Consider the following 17,505-nt stretch of genomic DNA (forward strand, 5'->3'; position numbering starts at 1 on the left):
TTTGACCACACAGTGTTGTTGGTACATAGTGTGTTGGAGCTGGGTAATAATGACAATATCAACTAATATACCCAGTACTTGGATATTAATAATGTCATGATACTTTAGATTAGCAGTGTGCAACATGGTTAAAATCTCTATTGTGGTGTATGTAAATGAATATCATAATAATAACCACATGATAATGTCTGGTTTTGGTGATTCCAATGAATTAAACGCCAGACAAATCAGGTCTCCTCATCACACTGATTTAAAAAGTCACGTAACTGCCACAGACCAGTCCTGTTCATTAATTTGTAACATTGCCCACAAAGGCCTCATGCACTTTGAGATATTAAAGGGAGAGATGCCACAGCATAAACAGAGTGGCAAATTTCACATTTATATTATGTCACCCACGCACTTTTATGCAACTAATGAAAAGACAGGCACATAATGTTTAAAAGCAAAAACAAGTAATTGATCTGGATACAATAACACCAGGCATTTGTCGTTCACTTCATAAAGGGAGCACTATTATTCTGCAGATGTTATATGTGTTGTAGCCTGTAAAATGAGGAAAATACAATTACCCCGATCTCAGATGACATCTAATCTCCCATTTTGGTATTGATTTATTGATATATCCTCCATTCTATTTGCTGTTATTCAATGGGAATCTAGAGCAGCCAGAGTCTGCCCTTTTGCCTCAGTGCAGAACTGTCTTATTTCCCACAGTGCTGGGCTGAGCTGGTCACATGCCCCAGCTTACCCCTGGACAAGGAACACTGTTAATGTCAGACTCCTCTGCATAATTTGAATTTAAGCTGGCTCATCAGAGTAGTCGGCATGATTTGATCTGTATCACCAGTCGGTAACAGAGCTTTATTATTGCAAGTCACAGTCTCTTATGTAATGGTGAATGGTTGAACTAGTCATCAGCTTGGGCTTCAGCGCTATGTGAGCTGGGAGAAAATGGTCTTGCATCACTGTGTCGTGCTCCAGAATAGACTCTATTGCTACTAGAGTGTGTCTGGTTTTTTGGTTTTTTTTTTGTGTACTTAGAGTGTGTGTAACTGCTTGCGTGTTAATGCCGGTGGCAGAGTGACTGTGGCATGCCCCTTTGAGCCCTGTTATCTCATGCTCTAATCCATTTGTACCAAATGCACAAGCCCATTTGAAGATGACTGATAAAGTTTTCCAATGGCCCTGGACTGGGTTTTCAAAAAAAATTGGTCACAGTTTGTTTGATTTATTTATTTATTTATTTTATGAATGAATTAAGCTGCCCCTCACTCTGCAGAGCTGTAGCTCCTGGTCATTGTCCCTGCCGCTGTGTACTAACCTTAGACTGCTTTAGCCTAGGTTTTCATAGGCTCACATAACCATGAGTGCCAGATGTTGAGAAGAAAAGTCATCACATGCTGTACATTACTAGGTTATATGGTTGCTTGGAGGTAGGACTCAGGGTGGCATGCCAGCATGGTATGAGCCCATGCTGTGCAGTCTTTCAGAGCTAGTCCTGGGGGGCATAAGTGTGAGAGCTGGAGAGCTGTCACACTTTGGTCTCATGACTGTATGAACTGACTGTATGACTCTTATCTAAAGGCTATAATGAACTCTTTCCCTTCATTTAACATTTTTTATAGACTCGGATCTTGGTACAACTAAGATTGGGCAAGGATTGCAAAGTGTGTGATATATTGTACTCTAATTTGACCCTACTTCGACCCAATTAAAAAGATGTCTATATTATTATGATTGTGATTGTGATTATTATTATTATTATTATTATTATTATTATTATTATTATTATTATTTAGTGTACTAAAGAATTTAACAGAGACATTCTACACGTTGTTCTGTCCAGAACTGTAAACTTAAGACTTGGATAGGAGTTGAGATCTGATCTTGACCTCTGTATTGTAAAGATTTCACAATAATCTTGTGGATTGTTATTTAGTCAGTTTGATTATATTTATGATTGTCCTGACATTATGTAGTGGTAAATCATACCTATTAGCCAACCTTTGCCCGCCTCAGAAATGAAGGCACATGGGACGTCATCAAACGTTTTGTTCTGAGCTCACCTTGTCCTGAGCGTGCGAGTAAAAAGTGTCAAGTGTGCAACATTAGGAACAGTCTTTCATTCTTTTTGTCGGATGAATTTGCAGCTCAGCCTTTTTATTTTGTACAGCATCCAGTAAAACAAATTAAACCAGCTTGGAGTGTTGAGATCCCCCGAAAGACCAGAGCAGCTCTAATACCAGAAAACCCTGAAACCAACATATATTCACATTTGAGAAACTGGCACCAGAGGAATTGTGACAGTTTTGCTTGAAAAAATAGCTTAAACAGTCAATTTCTGACTAATTGAATAATCAAGTAGTCTTTTCAGCTCTCATTGAATTCAGTTCCAAAATGTATGATGGCTGTGTCTATATCCAGATATTTTAGTCTTTCTGGGGGTCCAACTGCACTTGTGTGGTAGAACTGCAGTTCCCCTGTGATGTGACTTAATCCAAAGAGAAACAGCAGTGAGGAAATTAAGGTTATGGCATGGAAAAATCTCATGGCAGGAGCCTCGGCTCACTGTACCGTGGAGGATGCCCCAGTTCTGTGTCTGTCGCTGTGAATATCGCTGTATACCAGTGGTTCAGTTGTAATTATGGTAAAACATATTATAGTAATAATTAAATATGAAAAAAGTAAATGGAAAAAAATAAATGAATTAAACAGCAAATAATGATTTTGTTCTTTCTACTTGTTCTCTGAGAACCACTCTTCTCTTTGGCTACTGTTCACACTAAAGTACTGACCCCATAACCTCCACTCTTTCTAATGGGTAATAGAATTGCCAAGCCAGATGTTATCTCACCCCATATTACGTCAGGCAGGGCCAGAGGAATGATGGGTTGACCAGCCAACCTTGTTACATTGTTGGGAAAAAGAAGGAAGGGGAAGGAAGAGCTCAGTTAGCAAGGTTTCTGAGTTCACAGTGTGTGTTCGTGTGCGTTGGGAGCTGACTGTAGGAGGACAAGCGACAGTATGTGATCAAATTTTCATCATCCCATAAAAACAAATCAAAATCCACAAACACATGTCGATGAAGATGACCCCCCCACACACACACACACACACACACACACACACGCACAGAACACGTTTTCCCATAAACAAACTCACAGCATCCATCAATGTTGAAATGAATGAGATGGAAAGGTTCTGGGTTAAATTTCCTACAGGAACATAGTAATCATAAAAGCTGGAGCATAGTGAAAGAAGCCAGAGAGGAAGAGGGAGGGAGTGAGGAAGTGGGAGAGTGTGTGTGTTTTTGGCATGGGCTCTAAAGTGCTCAAGTCTTTTGTTGCCTGACATTCTCAGGTACCATGGTTACAGGTTAGCAGAGCACAGTCCTGCTTTATCTGCCTCATAACACTTTGTTGGGTTAAGACGACACCAGCGTTTTTGTTGGAAGCATTCCTCCACAGCACATCACTGAGACCTCCCCTGAGGTCGAAGGGTGTGTCTCACACCTGTCTCTGCTCCAGCAGGCACTGAATCACTATACAGGGAATTAAATATCATTGGATACTGATCAGGTCACTAGTTCAGTTACCAAGAGGGCACTGAAGAGTCAATGACCTGCCGTACATCAAGGCAGAACACGATGGTAACATTACACCAATAACATAACTCAGAAAGATTGTTGGTGGTGTGCTACAGAGTAAAACATCATGAAAAATAAAGAATAAACTTTCTAGAGCTCCATATGTAACTATTGTTGCATGTGTAGCTGCAACAATGATTACATTTTCTTCTGAAGGAGCTCTTCTGAAGTGCCATAGTGCGGAAAACACAGCTGCATTCCATTAAATTAAATGGTAAGTTTGATTTTTAGTTAAAAAGTGAGCATTTACAATAGCATTATTGTCAGTCATGACTAATTGGCACATCAACTATTAGATGCAGCTGTATTTACCCCACTGTGATACCAGCTGTGTTCTAATTACACACTATACCACCATAAAGTTAACACTATATACAAATTGTCATAGTAGTTTAGTGTTAAATGTTTTGGTAGTATAATGTACATAAAATTATTTTGATGGACCATTTTGTACTAAGAGGAAATGTCGCTATCACTGTACAAGACGTAATAGACAAGATCGGTACAGCTCTAATGCGGATGGTTAGCTTACCTTAGCATAAAGAAAACGGGGGAGGAGTTCAGAGCTTTGCACGTAATGGGACGTGGATTTGTTACCTTTGGAAAGAGCAAGGCTAGCTGCTTGCCCCCGTTTCCTCTCTTTATGCTAAGCTAAGCTAACATATCCTTAGACAACAAATTCTAAGAGTCAACAATTTTATTTTTGTTTTTGAACATCTTATTTTCATGCCTCTGAATGTGCGGATTTGGGGATTACTATCAAGCGCTCACATTTGTTTTCATCTCTAAATAGGTAGTTTTGATAATTGAGGTTTTGTCTCTAACTTTATGGTTAACTGTTCAGGGCAATGGTCAGTCTAAACATAAATCCATATTGAAAGGGATGATAATTCCCACTGTGGAGACAATAACCCACCTCCAAAAAAACATCCTGCACATCAGATCCTCGGCCAGTTTATGGTACATTTAAACTTTCTGATATGTCAGATGCTTGTAGGATAAAAAAATGAAACAAAATGACAATAAAATGAAAACCACAAAACCTGAAGCAAGTGGTGGGCATTGTAGAGGTGTGTCTAAAAAGCATTTAAATGCTAAATAAGTTTTAAGTTACATTATTTACACAACCTTTCTCAGATTTGAGGCATTTCTTCAGCAGTGTGTGAATAGAAAAAAAAATCAAAGTTGCTTGTGACGTGTGGACACACCTGATGTAAATATTTTTCCGTATGGGAGACCTAAGTGTGATCATCAAAACCACTGCCTTACACAAATATGTGAACACGTGGTGGGTTGCACGTGTGAAAACAGCTTTACTGTGCCCAGTCCATAGTTTTTCTGCCCTCACTAGACAACTCTTTTTTTTTTAATGTCTATTCTCTTGGAAATTAGTTTCATAATAAAGTAGGCCTCCTGAAGTGTAAGTGTGGGGTCAAAAAGTTGTTTGGAGAGGTTTTGTGAGTTCTGCATGAATCACAGTTGGTGGTGTGTCTTCAGTAGACTACAAGGTATATATCATTGAAGCCTCTGCCCATCCACTAATCCTCTCCCACACCTCCGCCTCCCTCGTCTCTTTCTCTGCAGCCTAAGTAAGTATAATATCTAGTTTGTCTCAGACACATTCATCTGCCCCCTGAGTGGCTTCTTACAGATTAACAGTGGATGGAGTTTGGAGGCTGCAACCTCTCACTGATCACTCAGCTTTTAACTCGGGCCGGATCCGTATGGTAACAGCATCGCTGTAGACTTTGAGACGTGTATGGAAATTGCGTGTAGATCTTCAGAGACACGGAGACTGAGAGAAGTGTAGTGATTTGTTGCCGATGATCCAGCGCTCAAGGGAGGCTGCGGTGACTGAGGTTTGTCCAGGAGATGCATGAAGGAGTCTTGGTATGTTCCTGTACAAAGCCCTTAAACACAGAGATGAAGAGGAGGACATCCAGGTATACACTCAGTGGCACGGTCTCACTGGTCAAGCAGTGGGATGACCAGTTTGTTCAAATGTTGCTGTTAAAACTGCCATTTGTTGTTAACAGCATGGAACCTGGGGCACTGGGTGGGACGATGGACAACAGAGATTTGATTCTGGGTTTAATGATAGATAAATTGATAGATTGAATTCTGCTCATGGGACTTTGTGGGACAGTGAAGAAATTTTGGTTCACAACTATCACAGACTGTCTCTGTAAGGTCCATATTTACCTGCTAGTGAGGCTAATTTTCAGCTAGCTCCAGCAGAAAAAGACTACATGGTAACTGCTGGCTTCTCACCATTTCCAGCCCTGGTTGTTGTAATACTGTAGTTTGAGTTTCAAGAATAGTTGAAACTCTTTGGTGCAAAGCAGGTGACGAGGTTTGCAGGTTTCCCTCTTTGTGCTGGGAGGGATTAATATTGTTAATCACTTGCGGGTCCCTCTGAGCTGTACTGGGGGAACAATAAGGAATGAGGCATTAATTGAAAATTCCTGTGACATAAATTTTTGCTAAAAAAAATTGCGACATTGCGTGAGATCATTTTATTGTATCTTATAGAAATGGCAGACACCTGTAGCTGATGTGCCTCCTCAATTCTAGTTACCCTAATTCCATATGTAATGGTTAATTTACATGTTTTTTTAATTTACTAAGATTTCTAATCCCTTTTGATTTTCATATACTAAATCCTGGATTAAGGGGCTACAAACTCCCCTTTGCCCTTTTATGATGTTTGGAGTTCATTATTTTCAAAGAAAATCATTCTGAACAGAAGTAAAACGTTCACTTACCTAGAAATGTTGATCCTCATGTTCTTTTCACTTGCTTTACTTGTCTTTTTGGCTTTAATATGAGTCCTGTTTGTACAAACACTCAATTACTGTACAGAGGAGCATTGTATTTAGCATCCAGGGACAACTGGCTCAGCACATCAGATGACATCTGTGTATGATAATTTGCTATACAAATGAATTTGCCTTGCCTTGCCTGAATACATTAAAATCAAACATAATAAAGCTGTAAACACAGATATGAGGAACATCAGGTGGCGTCCACTACTTACAACTGTTTTTCTGTTTGTTTACAGTCCCAGAAACCCTGGATAGAAAGCACTTTCACCAAGAGGGAATGTGTGTACATACTTCCAGTGTCAAAGGACCCCCACAGGTATGTGCATAGACCGACTGTAGTGTGCCTTGTGGTGATAGCCATGGAAACGGGGTAATTGTATGGTGTGTGTTAAAGCAGGCTCAAACCCTAACCACTACTCTGCAAAGAATAAATGAGTCTGTTTCTGCATAATTTTAATGTTTATGTCTGTCACTATAATTACAGCGTTAAATGAAAGGGAGGACTAGTGATGAACCTGTGTATCATATTATCTTCCTTTTCTCGGAATGCAATATCCTCTTAATTTCTTATCGGTCTGCCATTTCAGGAAGCTTAGATTTCATCCTTTGCATTTCCTTGACCCCACCCGTTTATTTGATTCAGTGAAATCTGAATCCCATTTTTAATCACAATTTATTTCCTTGTTTTTCTGTGCGTGTTTGTGACGAAGTGATGTGGATGTTCTTTCTTTTGTCAAATGAGGCAGAAAGAATTCTGCAGTCTGACTGGAATCTTACAAAGCAGTGTTAAAATTGTACAGAAGGCTTCTTATTGGCTTTGCATGTAAGCCAGCAGTTCACAATGTACCATGTTTGGGTGAGAAGCACACACAATATTAACGGTAGAGCAGATGTTATAAACTGTCATCAGTTATAAAGAAGGGGAAAACTTTAGTAAAATTCTTGGTTATTTGATAGTAGTTTCCCACATTTACACATATATACTGTTTAGCCTTTTTGTGAAAGCCATTTTTGCTTGTAGTTGCACTTTCAACAAATGGCGTTGCTTCCTTTTCTTCTTGTAAACCAACAATGATATGGGGTGACTCTTTTTCCTGTGTTTTCTTTTACATCAATTATTTGCCACTAGCTTTTCTCCACTAACAACAGAATGTGCTGCTGCTTGTAGATGATTTGGAGATGTTAGTGAACATAGGCCTGCATGTGAAAGTGAACAAAGTGCGAGTCCACTTGGCAGGTTTCATAACTCACTCTTGGTTAAAGGTCAATCTAACTGGGCTGCTTGTCCAGCTGACAGATAACCTTCCTTAATGTCCTCAAACACTTTTATCCACCAAGAACTTCCTTCTCACTAGGCAATATCAGATAATCAAATCTGTCTTTGTATACTTTAAAATGTGCTTCACATTTATGTGGTCTGGTGTGATTTATATTCAGATTAGTGACAAATATGTTGGTGTGAAATTCCTTGTAGATGCCTTCCAGGATGCCAGATTTGCCAGCAGCTAGTCCGGTAAGTATTTGTTTGCTTTTTGTTTGACTCATTTTCTGTTACCTGACAGGATTAGCCAGAAAGTGAACCAGTTGCTTTACAACAGAAAACGTCTGCAAGCAAATTATTTTTCAGTGTAATTCCACTTAACAGTAGCCCTTGTAGGGAAACAATTAACTTCCAGGCTTTGTGTGTCAGAATGCACATTCTCCTGCGAGGCAATTTAAAGGAGTTGAGTGAACAAAAAAGCTTAGGTTGGTCATTCATTATGATTATGGTATTAAAAGTAAAGCTCAACGACGGTCTTGAAAGTCTATCAAATTTTGAAATCATGGCTCGTTGGTAGGATTTTTTACATTATAATGCTGATATGTTTTAATGATGAAATTCAGTCTTTGATTTCAAAAATCTGAAATTACAATAGTTGCTAGCAGATTGTATCATATGTAGCTACCTCGCTAAATAAGCTAACATTAGTTCCATGATTTGGCTTAGCCGACTATTTGATATTTCCTGTTTACATGCAGGCCTGGCTCTAGGCATGGGTATCGTCCTGCTTTATCCCAAAATTTAAAAAATAACTTTAACAAAATTTAGACTATATATTTATATATTATATCTGATTGATTCGTCTAGGTAAAAACTAGATACAGCAGAGAGAGCCGTTACTTTTCTATCATTTCGATCCCGATCCCCAACCCACTTGCACAAACAGCGCAGACCCAATTTTAAAATTCTAAATTTACATTGCCAATTACATTGTAGTGTCCCATTTAAAATTAAATAGATTATGGATTATGTATTATAAGATTCTAAGATTCTAGTTAGTGACCAGTTAAAATATCTTAATGCCCTTCCAATCTAAGCAGAAGAACCAGACCTGTTGACATGTTTTTAAAACAAGAATCCTGTAAACTGGACTAAAATGAATACACCAGTGATGGCTGTATGTCTCAACCAAAAAGTCAATATCTTCACTGGTTTCCAAAAACAGTCATGTCATTGTTGTTGGTGTCTTAAATGAAACCTCAGCCTCACAAAAGTTATCACATGGACTTTCGAAAGCATTTGTCCATCATTTGCCCCACATCACTGCTTGCAGTTATATATATATGTGTATATATATATGTGTGTATATATATATGTGTGTATATATATATGTGTGTATATATATATATATATATATATATATATATATATATATATGTGTGTATATATATATATATATATGTGTGTATATATATATAAATACATTTTTTAACTGTATCATGTTATTGTTCTGCTTTTGAGAACTATTGTTTAGTAATAATTTTAAATGTATTTTTGTTAATATTTTAACTGTCATGTGCTTTGTTCTGTAACTAAGTTAAATTATTGCTAAAATAAATGGAATTGAATAAGTATATTATTGTTCTACCAATTACAATTATTCTGTTCACCCTCAAGGTGCTGCTGTGGGCGGCTGGTGCGGCAGCATGTTGGCTTCTCAGCCAGCTTGGCCACAAAATACTCGGACGTGAAGCTGGGTGAAAACCCCAACCTGTCCATGCCCGAGCTGGAGCTGTGGTCGGTGGAAAAACACACAGAGGCGAGCCCCACTGACGCCTATGGTGTCATCAACTTCCAGGGAGGGTCTCACTCGTACAGAGCCAAGGTAGGAGGGCAAATTCTTCTCTGTTGGAGGGCAGGGAAGCTATTACATGTATTGTGGAAAAATGATCCAACACAGTGTCATAAAGTGTTGTTTGAGCCCAATTTGACAAATTGATTAAAATGAATTTGATTTGATTTACCTGACTGACCAAGTAATAACTGCACGGGGTAAGGGTCATGGGAAAAGTCTCTCTAGTGTGTATTACAGGTGCACAGTGTTCAAATATTCAAGCAACAAAATATGAACAGAAAATCCTGCTCTTAAATTATATTTGAGCTCAGTCTTTCTACACTACAAACCCAGATTAACTTTGTGGATCCGTAGACATGTGGGATGCTGTTAGCCAGCAGCCTTTGTGTATTTTATGTTTGTATGTATGTGTCAACATGAACACGCTTTTCATTGTGTCTATGCAAACATGGGCAGTATGTGCGTTTGTCCCACGACTCGCGGCCAGAAAGCATCCTGCGGCTGATGCTGAAGGAGTGGCATATGGAGCTTCCCAAGATCCTCATCTCTGTCCATGGAGGAGTTCAGAACTTTGAGCTGCACCCACGCATCAAGCAGGTGGTGGGCAAGGGCCTCATCAAAGCTGCAGTCACCACCGGGGCCTGGATTCTCACTGGAGGCGTCAACACAGGTATGTCAGAGACTTTTCTTTTTTTTATTTTCTCGGCGACCTGTTAAAAGTGCAGAGTTCCCCTGCTGAATGTCTACTTTCGTAGATACTATTGAGTTTAGAGGGGTGGATTCCAGGGAAAGTCATAACATTTCTTGGTCAGGGAATATGTGGGGATTTTTCAGTTTCTTTACATGAGTATACCAAAATGTATTGTTTACCTACTTTCAAATTTGTTAATTTTAAGGTGGTTTCAGCTGTGTTTCCCCACAACAAGCTCAACAGTCATGGAAACCAGACTGTTCATTTCGAAACACCCCATGGGATTAGCTTGTTCTGTAGCTCTCTTACGAACACAGATTCATGTTTAGCGTGCTGCAGATTCTTCAGGTATTAAGCTGCCTGGCCACCCGTTCCCTACATGTCAGACTGTGCCACCTATAGGAAAGGAAAATGATGGCTGCAGCTGAAGTATATTTGCCAGTGTGTATTTTTAGTAGCTGCTGTATTTGTTGTTGTGAGCTTTGAGGTGTTTATCTATGTGTCTATTTATTTAAAACTGAGTTTTTAGATCACACTAACCACCACGTCTTTAAATGTAAGTTCCACACATAAATTTGTATCATTAAATTACTTTCTTTGCTGGTAGATAGGGTGCATCGATATTGTCTACATCTGCATTTTTTAACAGATGTTTTTATTACTTTATTTGCCTATAGGTGACACATACTGGCTTTAAAATGCTGGCACTGTGGCTCTATAGTCAGGTGATACTAGCATTGCCTGGTTTTACGCACTTTGTGTCAGTAACACTACATCAGCAAAGCAGAAATAAATAGTTTAAGAAATAAAAATGTCATAGCCATCTGAATGCGAAATGTCCTCAACAACAAATGCTGAGTGTAATGAAAACCTTCCTGACTAGAAGAAAAATGGTATTGACAACTGAAGAGATGTGTGAGCCAAATAACTCTTACTTTCCTCCCCTGCTCCTTTAAAAAATAAAATATTAATTGAAGATTTGTCTAAAAGAACTCACTCACACCCACACTGTACACAAACCTGCACAAACAAACAGCCACCATCAGTGTGATGCGCTGATGTAGCAGAAGTTGTAATACCGGGCTCTAAGCATGTCATTTGGCTGTGTGTGGTGGCCGAGGTGTGTCTGCAGCCACAGCGCGGCGTTAAGATGATGCGGTCTGATCATAGTGTTTAAATCATTACTCACAGGGTCAATTACCCAGACCAGTGATTACTTTAATGCCTCTCTGGCACCCTGGCCAGCTGGGATGGTCTCCTGGCTCACAAATTATTGCTGCATCCATGAGATCCATTAGCTGAGGATTGTGGTTCACAAACATCTCCAGGACTAATGCACTTGTTGTGGATTTGCCCCATAGTTGGCATTTTGGTCATGGATGCTCTGGTGTTTTGACCATTTCTTTTCTCATGCATAGTTAATGGTTTCTACAGTGTCCAGCACACTTTTACTGGTCATAGATTTGTGTCAAATATATAAATTAAGGGGTCAGTTTCATGTTTGAATTACCACTCAGAATTTTAAGTGATGTGTGACACTTATGTTAAGTGGTAATAAAAGTATGGAACAATCTTAAAATTGTTTCTTGCATAAAGTTTATTGATTGATTCCCTAATCCTTACCAAAGGTGTAGCAAAGCATGTGGGCGATGCTCTCAAAGAACATTGTTCCAGATCATCGAAGAAAATTTGCACTATCGGGATCGCACCCTGGGGAGTCATTGAAAACAGGAACGATCTCATCGGCAGAGACGTAAGACAGAACTCTTACAATCTCTTGTGGTTGTACTGCTCTGAAATATCATCTCTAGAAATTTTCTTTAGGTGCAAAAACCATAATTTCTGTTCTTTTTACCACTTCCTGATATCCACACCACAGATTATCGCTCCGTATCAGACACTACTGAACCCTCTCAGCAAACTAAATGTTCTCAACAATCTTCATTCCCATTTCCTCCTGGTGGATGATGGGACGGTGGGCAAGTATGGTGCTGAGGTCAAATTACGACGGGACCTGGAGAAGCACATCAACCTCCAAAGAATACATGCACGTAAGCAAACCAGCAAAAAAGGGATTTCTCTCAATACAACAGTTCCTATTGCTCTGGTTCTTGAGAAACAAGAGGTTATGTGGGGATCTCTTTAGATCTGCAAAAGCAGGTTGGGGGTCTTCCTCTGAGATAATGCAGTGACACTGTGTTATTCATTTAGGTCCCAAATCTCTGCCCATGCATTAAATCCAAGCTAATAGAGTGCATCCTTCTGACAATAAAAAACTAAACTTAAAGTCTGTTATACTTTCCTCAGTTTCTTTCCGGTGAGTCATGATATTGTCACTTTTAAGTTCCCTGAAGTGTTAAAAATTGACCAGTACCTAGAAGTGGTCATGAACGCAGTATTACCCACAAACTGAATCTGTTCACTGGTCACTCATCTCTAAATACAGACAAGGGCAAATCATTATTATTTATTACTATTATTGATTGATATTATACATGCAAATTACAGGGGGACTCCCTTAAAATAAAATGCCCATTTGCACAGCAAATTACAATTTACAAATAACATTTCAGCCACAGGGGCAACACAGGACTACACTTCAAATTAAAATTACAGTACATTAAACAGAAGCAATACAGTTGACAAACTGACTTCCCTCTCCAGTTTGTACTGGCTCCAAATTTATTAAGTTAGAACTTGTTCAAAGAGATTGACTTCATTAGGCATCAGCGAGGGTTTTTCCAAAAGTCATACACTGCCTTGAATGAATGAATGAATTTATATTTTTCATGAAAAATAAAAATGGATTTTAAAAAAACAACAAAAGAAGAAAGACAATTTTCAAAATGGAGAAGGAAGAAGTATACACTTATACATCGTTTATATATTCCTACCTCTTTCTCTCTACTACTCCATGAATTCGTATATACAATTTATAAACAACAATCTTAATTCTATGTTCTACCCAAATATACACCTGAAGTCAAAAATGAAATGAAACCTAAAATGTTAACACAACCTTTCCTCAACCATATAGATATAAAACCCATTCTAAAGTATTCATATTCAAGATCAAAATTAATATTTTGTTAAGGCATTTCACCAGTGAAGTCTAGATTTCCTGTTGTGTTGTACCTTTACATAGATACGTACATATACCGGCACACACCCTTCAGATATATCTTAACCCTAAGAAGTAATCATTATGATTGTCAGTTTGTTTTTGCCTGGTGGGAACTCGGTGATAACAAAGAGCTTGGCATTATCAACTGAACCTCTCACAAACTGACACTTGGGTGGAGCTGTATCAGGTGAGTGAGACTGGAGTTGAAAGGGAGTAATGTCAAATAAACCCAAACTTTAAGCAGGCTTTTTGTCTTCTTTCTTGCAGGTATTGGTCAGGGTGTTCCTGTTGTCGCCCTGATCTTTGAGGGGGGTCCCAACGTCATCCTGACTGTGCTAGAGTACCTCCAGGAGAGCCCTGCTGTCCCAGTGGTGGTGTGTGAGGGGACTGGCCGTGCTGCTGATATACTGGCCTATGTCCACAAGCAGACCGAGGAGGGAGGGTAGGACAAATACATGAACAAACACAGAGGACACGGGTGGGTGGGGGACAGCGAATGAAGAATGTGGTCGGTGTGTTGGTGTGATAATTAATTACTTAATAATAGACAGGTGATAGAAAAGGATGGAATGAATGGAGAAAGAGTAATAGTATCCTACGGAGAACTGAACAAGGTTTCAGCAAGTGCGTAACTAAATATTTAAGTGGATGGATGAAAATAGTTGATGAAGGGAAAAAAAAAAAAGTTTTGCTATTGCTACATATCCAATGTTACCTACCAGTCTCGAATAAACGAGTAAACATTGCGAGTTCAGCATCAAACTTCATTCCTTTACTCGCCAAGCGCTGTCTCCAGCCATGGAAAGCAACTCTCTTGTTTGGCTTCTATCACTTCTTTTCTTCTGCTGAAGTTATCATGCTAACCAGCTAGCCCCAGTCCGGAAATCCCTTTCTGATACCAAGTCACTGTAGCATTCACTCTGCACTGAAGAAGCAGCGCTGCTCATAGGATGTATAATAACCTCTTGTCTTGTAAATGCAACAATGGCTGAAGCTCTTGCCAAGACGAGTAAGTAAATAGCTTTTACAAATAGCTCCTTCAGAGTTAGAGGATTTTTTTTTCTCTGTGGCTTTGATCTGTTTCTGTCCCAGAAGAATTTCTAACAACCTAACCGCAGCCCAGTCTGTTTATAAAAGAGTTGAAAATAGTTGAGCTTGTGACAGAGAGCAGTTAAAAGTAATCTGCTGAGAGGCTTAATCAGCCAATGAAATTAGCATATGCTGCTGCAAAATGTTGTTAGACTATCAAACACGACTAGAACCTGTCTTTTCAATCTAAATGTGTCCATGAAATTGAAATCTGCCCTCATCCTATCTTAAAACACCTCAACCAGTGATCCAATACACAAATAGTGACCCAATTTAACTAATGATATAATACGACCTTTTCTGTGCTGCTGCAATGTAAGAGGTATCTTGTAATGAGCTGATATGCTGTCAAAACTTAAGTAACCAATCCCGGCTAATTGAATGATGAATATGAGCTGCACCAGTTCTGTCAAACCATGCTGTTGAATCACATTATGTATAATGTTGGAAAAGAACATGCAGCAATGAAAACTCACTTTTATTTGCTTCTCTCCAAATGGGTGTTACAGTATATTGAAATTAATATAAGCAATATAAGGCAGTCCTTGTACTGTATACATGAGATTCTAGGTGCAGTGTATTTCACTCATCTTTTAATCCAATTAGAAAACATTCACTATATCTTATCAACATCTTCTTAAAGTCTACTAGGAGGAATGATCAGTTTGTCATTTTTTTCTTGAGAGTTGAATAGATAGGAAATTGTACACTGTACGTCTGACAGCTTGAAGATAATCATTTGTGCTTCCTGGTGAGAATTCTCAAAAACACTACCAAAGGAGCAAAAGTCATTAGACAGAAAAGTTGAGGTTTATCCGAGAGGTAGTTCACAGTATAGAGTGCTGCAGGAATAAGTCCTAAAATCCTGAAATAAGTTAGCTTTTCTGCACTTCTGGTTCCCTCATCCCAAAGTCAATGGGTTTTTTGGAAATGGTTTTTGGTTAGATGCCTCAAATAACGTCTGTGGTTACACACAAGCTCAAGACATTGTCACGTTTTATTCTACACCATAAAACACATCAGTCGTGTGGCTAAATGAGACGACAGAGGTTGTTAGGGACGTTAAATGTCATCACACTGAACACAAAAACGAATCTACTCACCAGTCCACTTTTACAGCCTCGTTGTTTATACTCACGCTCTTGCAAACTATAACTAACTTCATAAGAGGAAAGGCTTCTGTAGAAGAGGTAAGCGTGCTAAACTACAAGTTTGAAGTTTAGTGGTGGTGACGTTGAAGTCACAAACAAAAGCCAAGTAATCCAAAAGCCAATGGAAAAATGGCTTTTTGTCAAGAGAACCAAATATGTCATCCCAGCTGCAATCTTACTTCATCAAACTGATATATTTGCAAACTTTTAAAATCTAAATTTTATTTCAAATTTCAACTTGTCCCAACAGTTTAAAGTCACACAATTTGATGACATAGTTTGCCTAATATTAATGTGTTCTCTAGGAATCAAAGCACATTATCAGCTGTGGAGCATAGAACTTAGATCACGATCAGATAAATGTCTTCTGATCTGTGTGTTCCTTTTCTTTACTAGTGACTTTATGTTTTCCCCTTTTGGAAATAAATCAACTGACGCAACTGATGCAAGACATCCTGTTCTGTATTGTGAACAGAACATTTAGATTTGAAGGGCTGTAATGCCCTTACCCAGACACACTTCAGAGTAATCAGTGAGGAGGTCAGTGTGTTGCTGAAGGATTTTTAGACCGGCACGTTCTTGGATGAAACCTATAAAGGATTTTATAGCAGTGTGTGTTTGAGCGGTGTGACTGTAACCGTGTTATGTTGTAATTCTTCCACAGCGGGCTTCCTGATGGAGTGGAGACTGACATCATCGCAACCATAAAGAAAACCTTCAACTTCAGCCACAGTGATGCCATCCATCTCTTTCAGACTCTGATGGAGTGCATGAAGAGCAAAGAACTGGTAAATCCCTGCTCATTGACTTTTGTAATCATCAGTCTTTTTTCTTTAACTTTATTTACTTCCATTTCGCTGACAGTGAGCAGCAGCAGCAACAACATGAACTTCCACACATTAGTCATTTAATAAAATCCCTAAAAACCAAACACAAAAAAGTAAGAGAAAATGGAACAGCTTTGAAATAAATGAACTAATTTAAGTGCTGCCACAAAGACAACTTCTGATACTCTCTCTCTCTGTCACTCTCACCAACTGATGTTGGTCACAAACTCTTCAAACATGTGGATAATGTCTGTGGGAACATGACAGTAAGTGCTATCTTGTTTCTTGAAAAATAGATCACTGTGTTTCACATCAGCTCCGAGGAGCACCAGGACATTGACGTAGCCATTCTGAGGGCATTACTCCAAGGTTAGTAGATGACTTCTATCTGAACACCCCACCCCACCACCACCCCCATCCCCAGCTTCTTCAATAAACGAACTGAGAGTAAAAGTCACACAAGGTTGATTCAGTCTATTCATACACTGAGGTTGTTGGCACTGGGAGATTAAGATTTCAAGTGTTTGTAATGTTTTCATTCAGATATAGATATGCTTTGAGAACTGAGTTTCCCCTCTGTGTGCCCTCCTCTCTCTGTTCCTGAGGAGATCATGTTGCTCACATTCACAGGGCCTCCTTATTCCAAAACTGTCAGTCACTGAGCTGGATGTCTCTCAGTCTTATCCCTCCCTCTCTCTCTGCAGTCTGTTAGAGAAACAGTTGGAAAAATACCCGCTTAATGTTTTTTTTTTTTTTTGTGATTTTCTGATTAGCTGTCATTTGAACACAGGCATTTTTCATTTCAAGCATGGAACAAATTTTTCACCTGAAAGATGGGTGTTGCAGCAAATACATTGCAGAGCTGGTTGTTCACTCTCCTTCCAGTTAATTTAGACAAAAGCCAGGAATTTGTAAGTTGTCTGCAGCTGATCGATGGTCTGGAGAAACAGGTTCAGACGTTCAAAAGACAAACTGAGGACCATGACTGAAATGCGCACCCAGGCAAATATTTGCCGGCTTAAGGCACATTCAT

The 17,505-nt window shown here is 39.1% G+C and overlaps 1 protein-coding gene across 5 annotated transcripts in view; it reads left to right on the forward strand.

Annotated features, from left to right (window-relative positions):
• trpm7 (transient receptor potential cation channel, subfamily M, member 7) overlaps positions 1 to 17,505 on the forward strand; it is a 38,714-nt gene that overhangs the window by 1,707 nt on the left and 19,502 nt on the right. For all 5 annotated transcript variants that reach the window (XM_056381534.1, XM_056381309.1, XM_056381229.1 and 2 more), the window contains exons 2-10: positions 6,711 to 6,790; positions 7,949 to 7,987; positions 9,413 to 9,620; positions 10,047 to 10,260; positions 11,910 to 12,034; positions 12,161 to 12,332; positions 13,673 to 13,847; positions 16,310 to 16,433; positions 16,769 to 16,841. In XM_056381534.1, the coding sequence (XP_056237509.1) occupies positions 6,711 to 6,790; positions 7,949 to 7,987; positions 9,413 to 9,620; positions 10,047 to 10,260; positions 11,910 to 12,034; positions 12,161 to 12,332; positions 13,673 to 13,847; positions 16,310 to 16,433; positions 16,769 to 16,841 (1,210 nt within the window). The remainder of the gene's footprint in view (positions 1 to 6,710; positions 6,791 to 7,948; positions 7,988 to 9,412; positions 9,621 to 10,046; positions 10,261 to 11,909; positions 12,035 to 12,160; positions 12,333 to 13,672; positions 13,848 to 16,309; positions 16,434 to 16,768; positions 16,842 to 17,505) is intronic.

This window comes from Seriola aureovittata, chromosome 1, assembly GCF_021018895.1.
Source record: "Seriola aureovittata isolate HTS-2021-v1 ecotype China chromosome 1, ASM2101889v1, whole genome shotgun sequence".
Lineage (NCBI taxonomy): Eukaryota > Metazoa > Chordata > Actinopteri > Carangiformes > Carangidae > Seriola > Seriola aureovittata.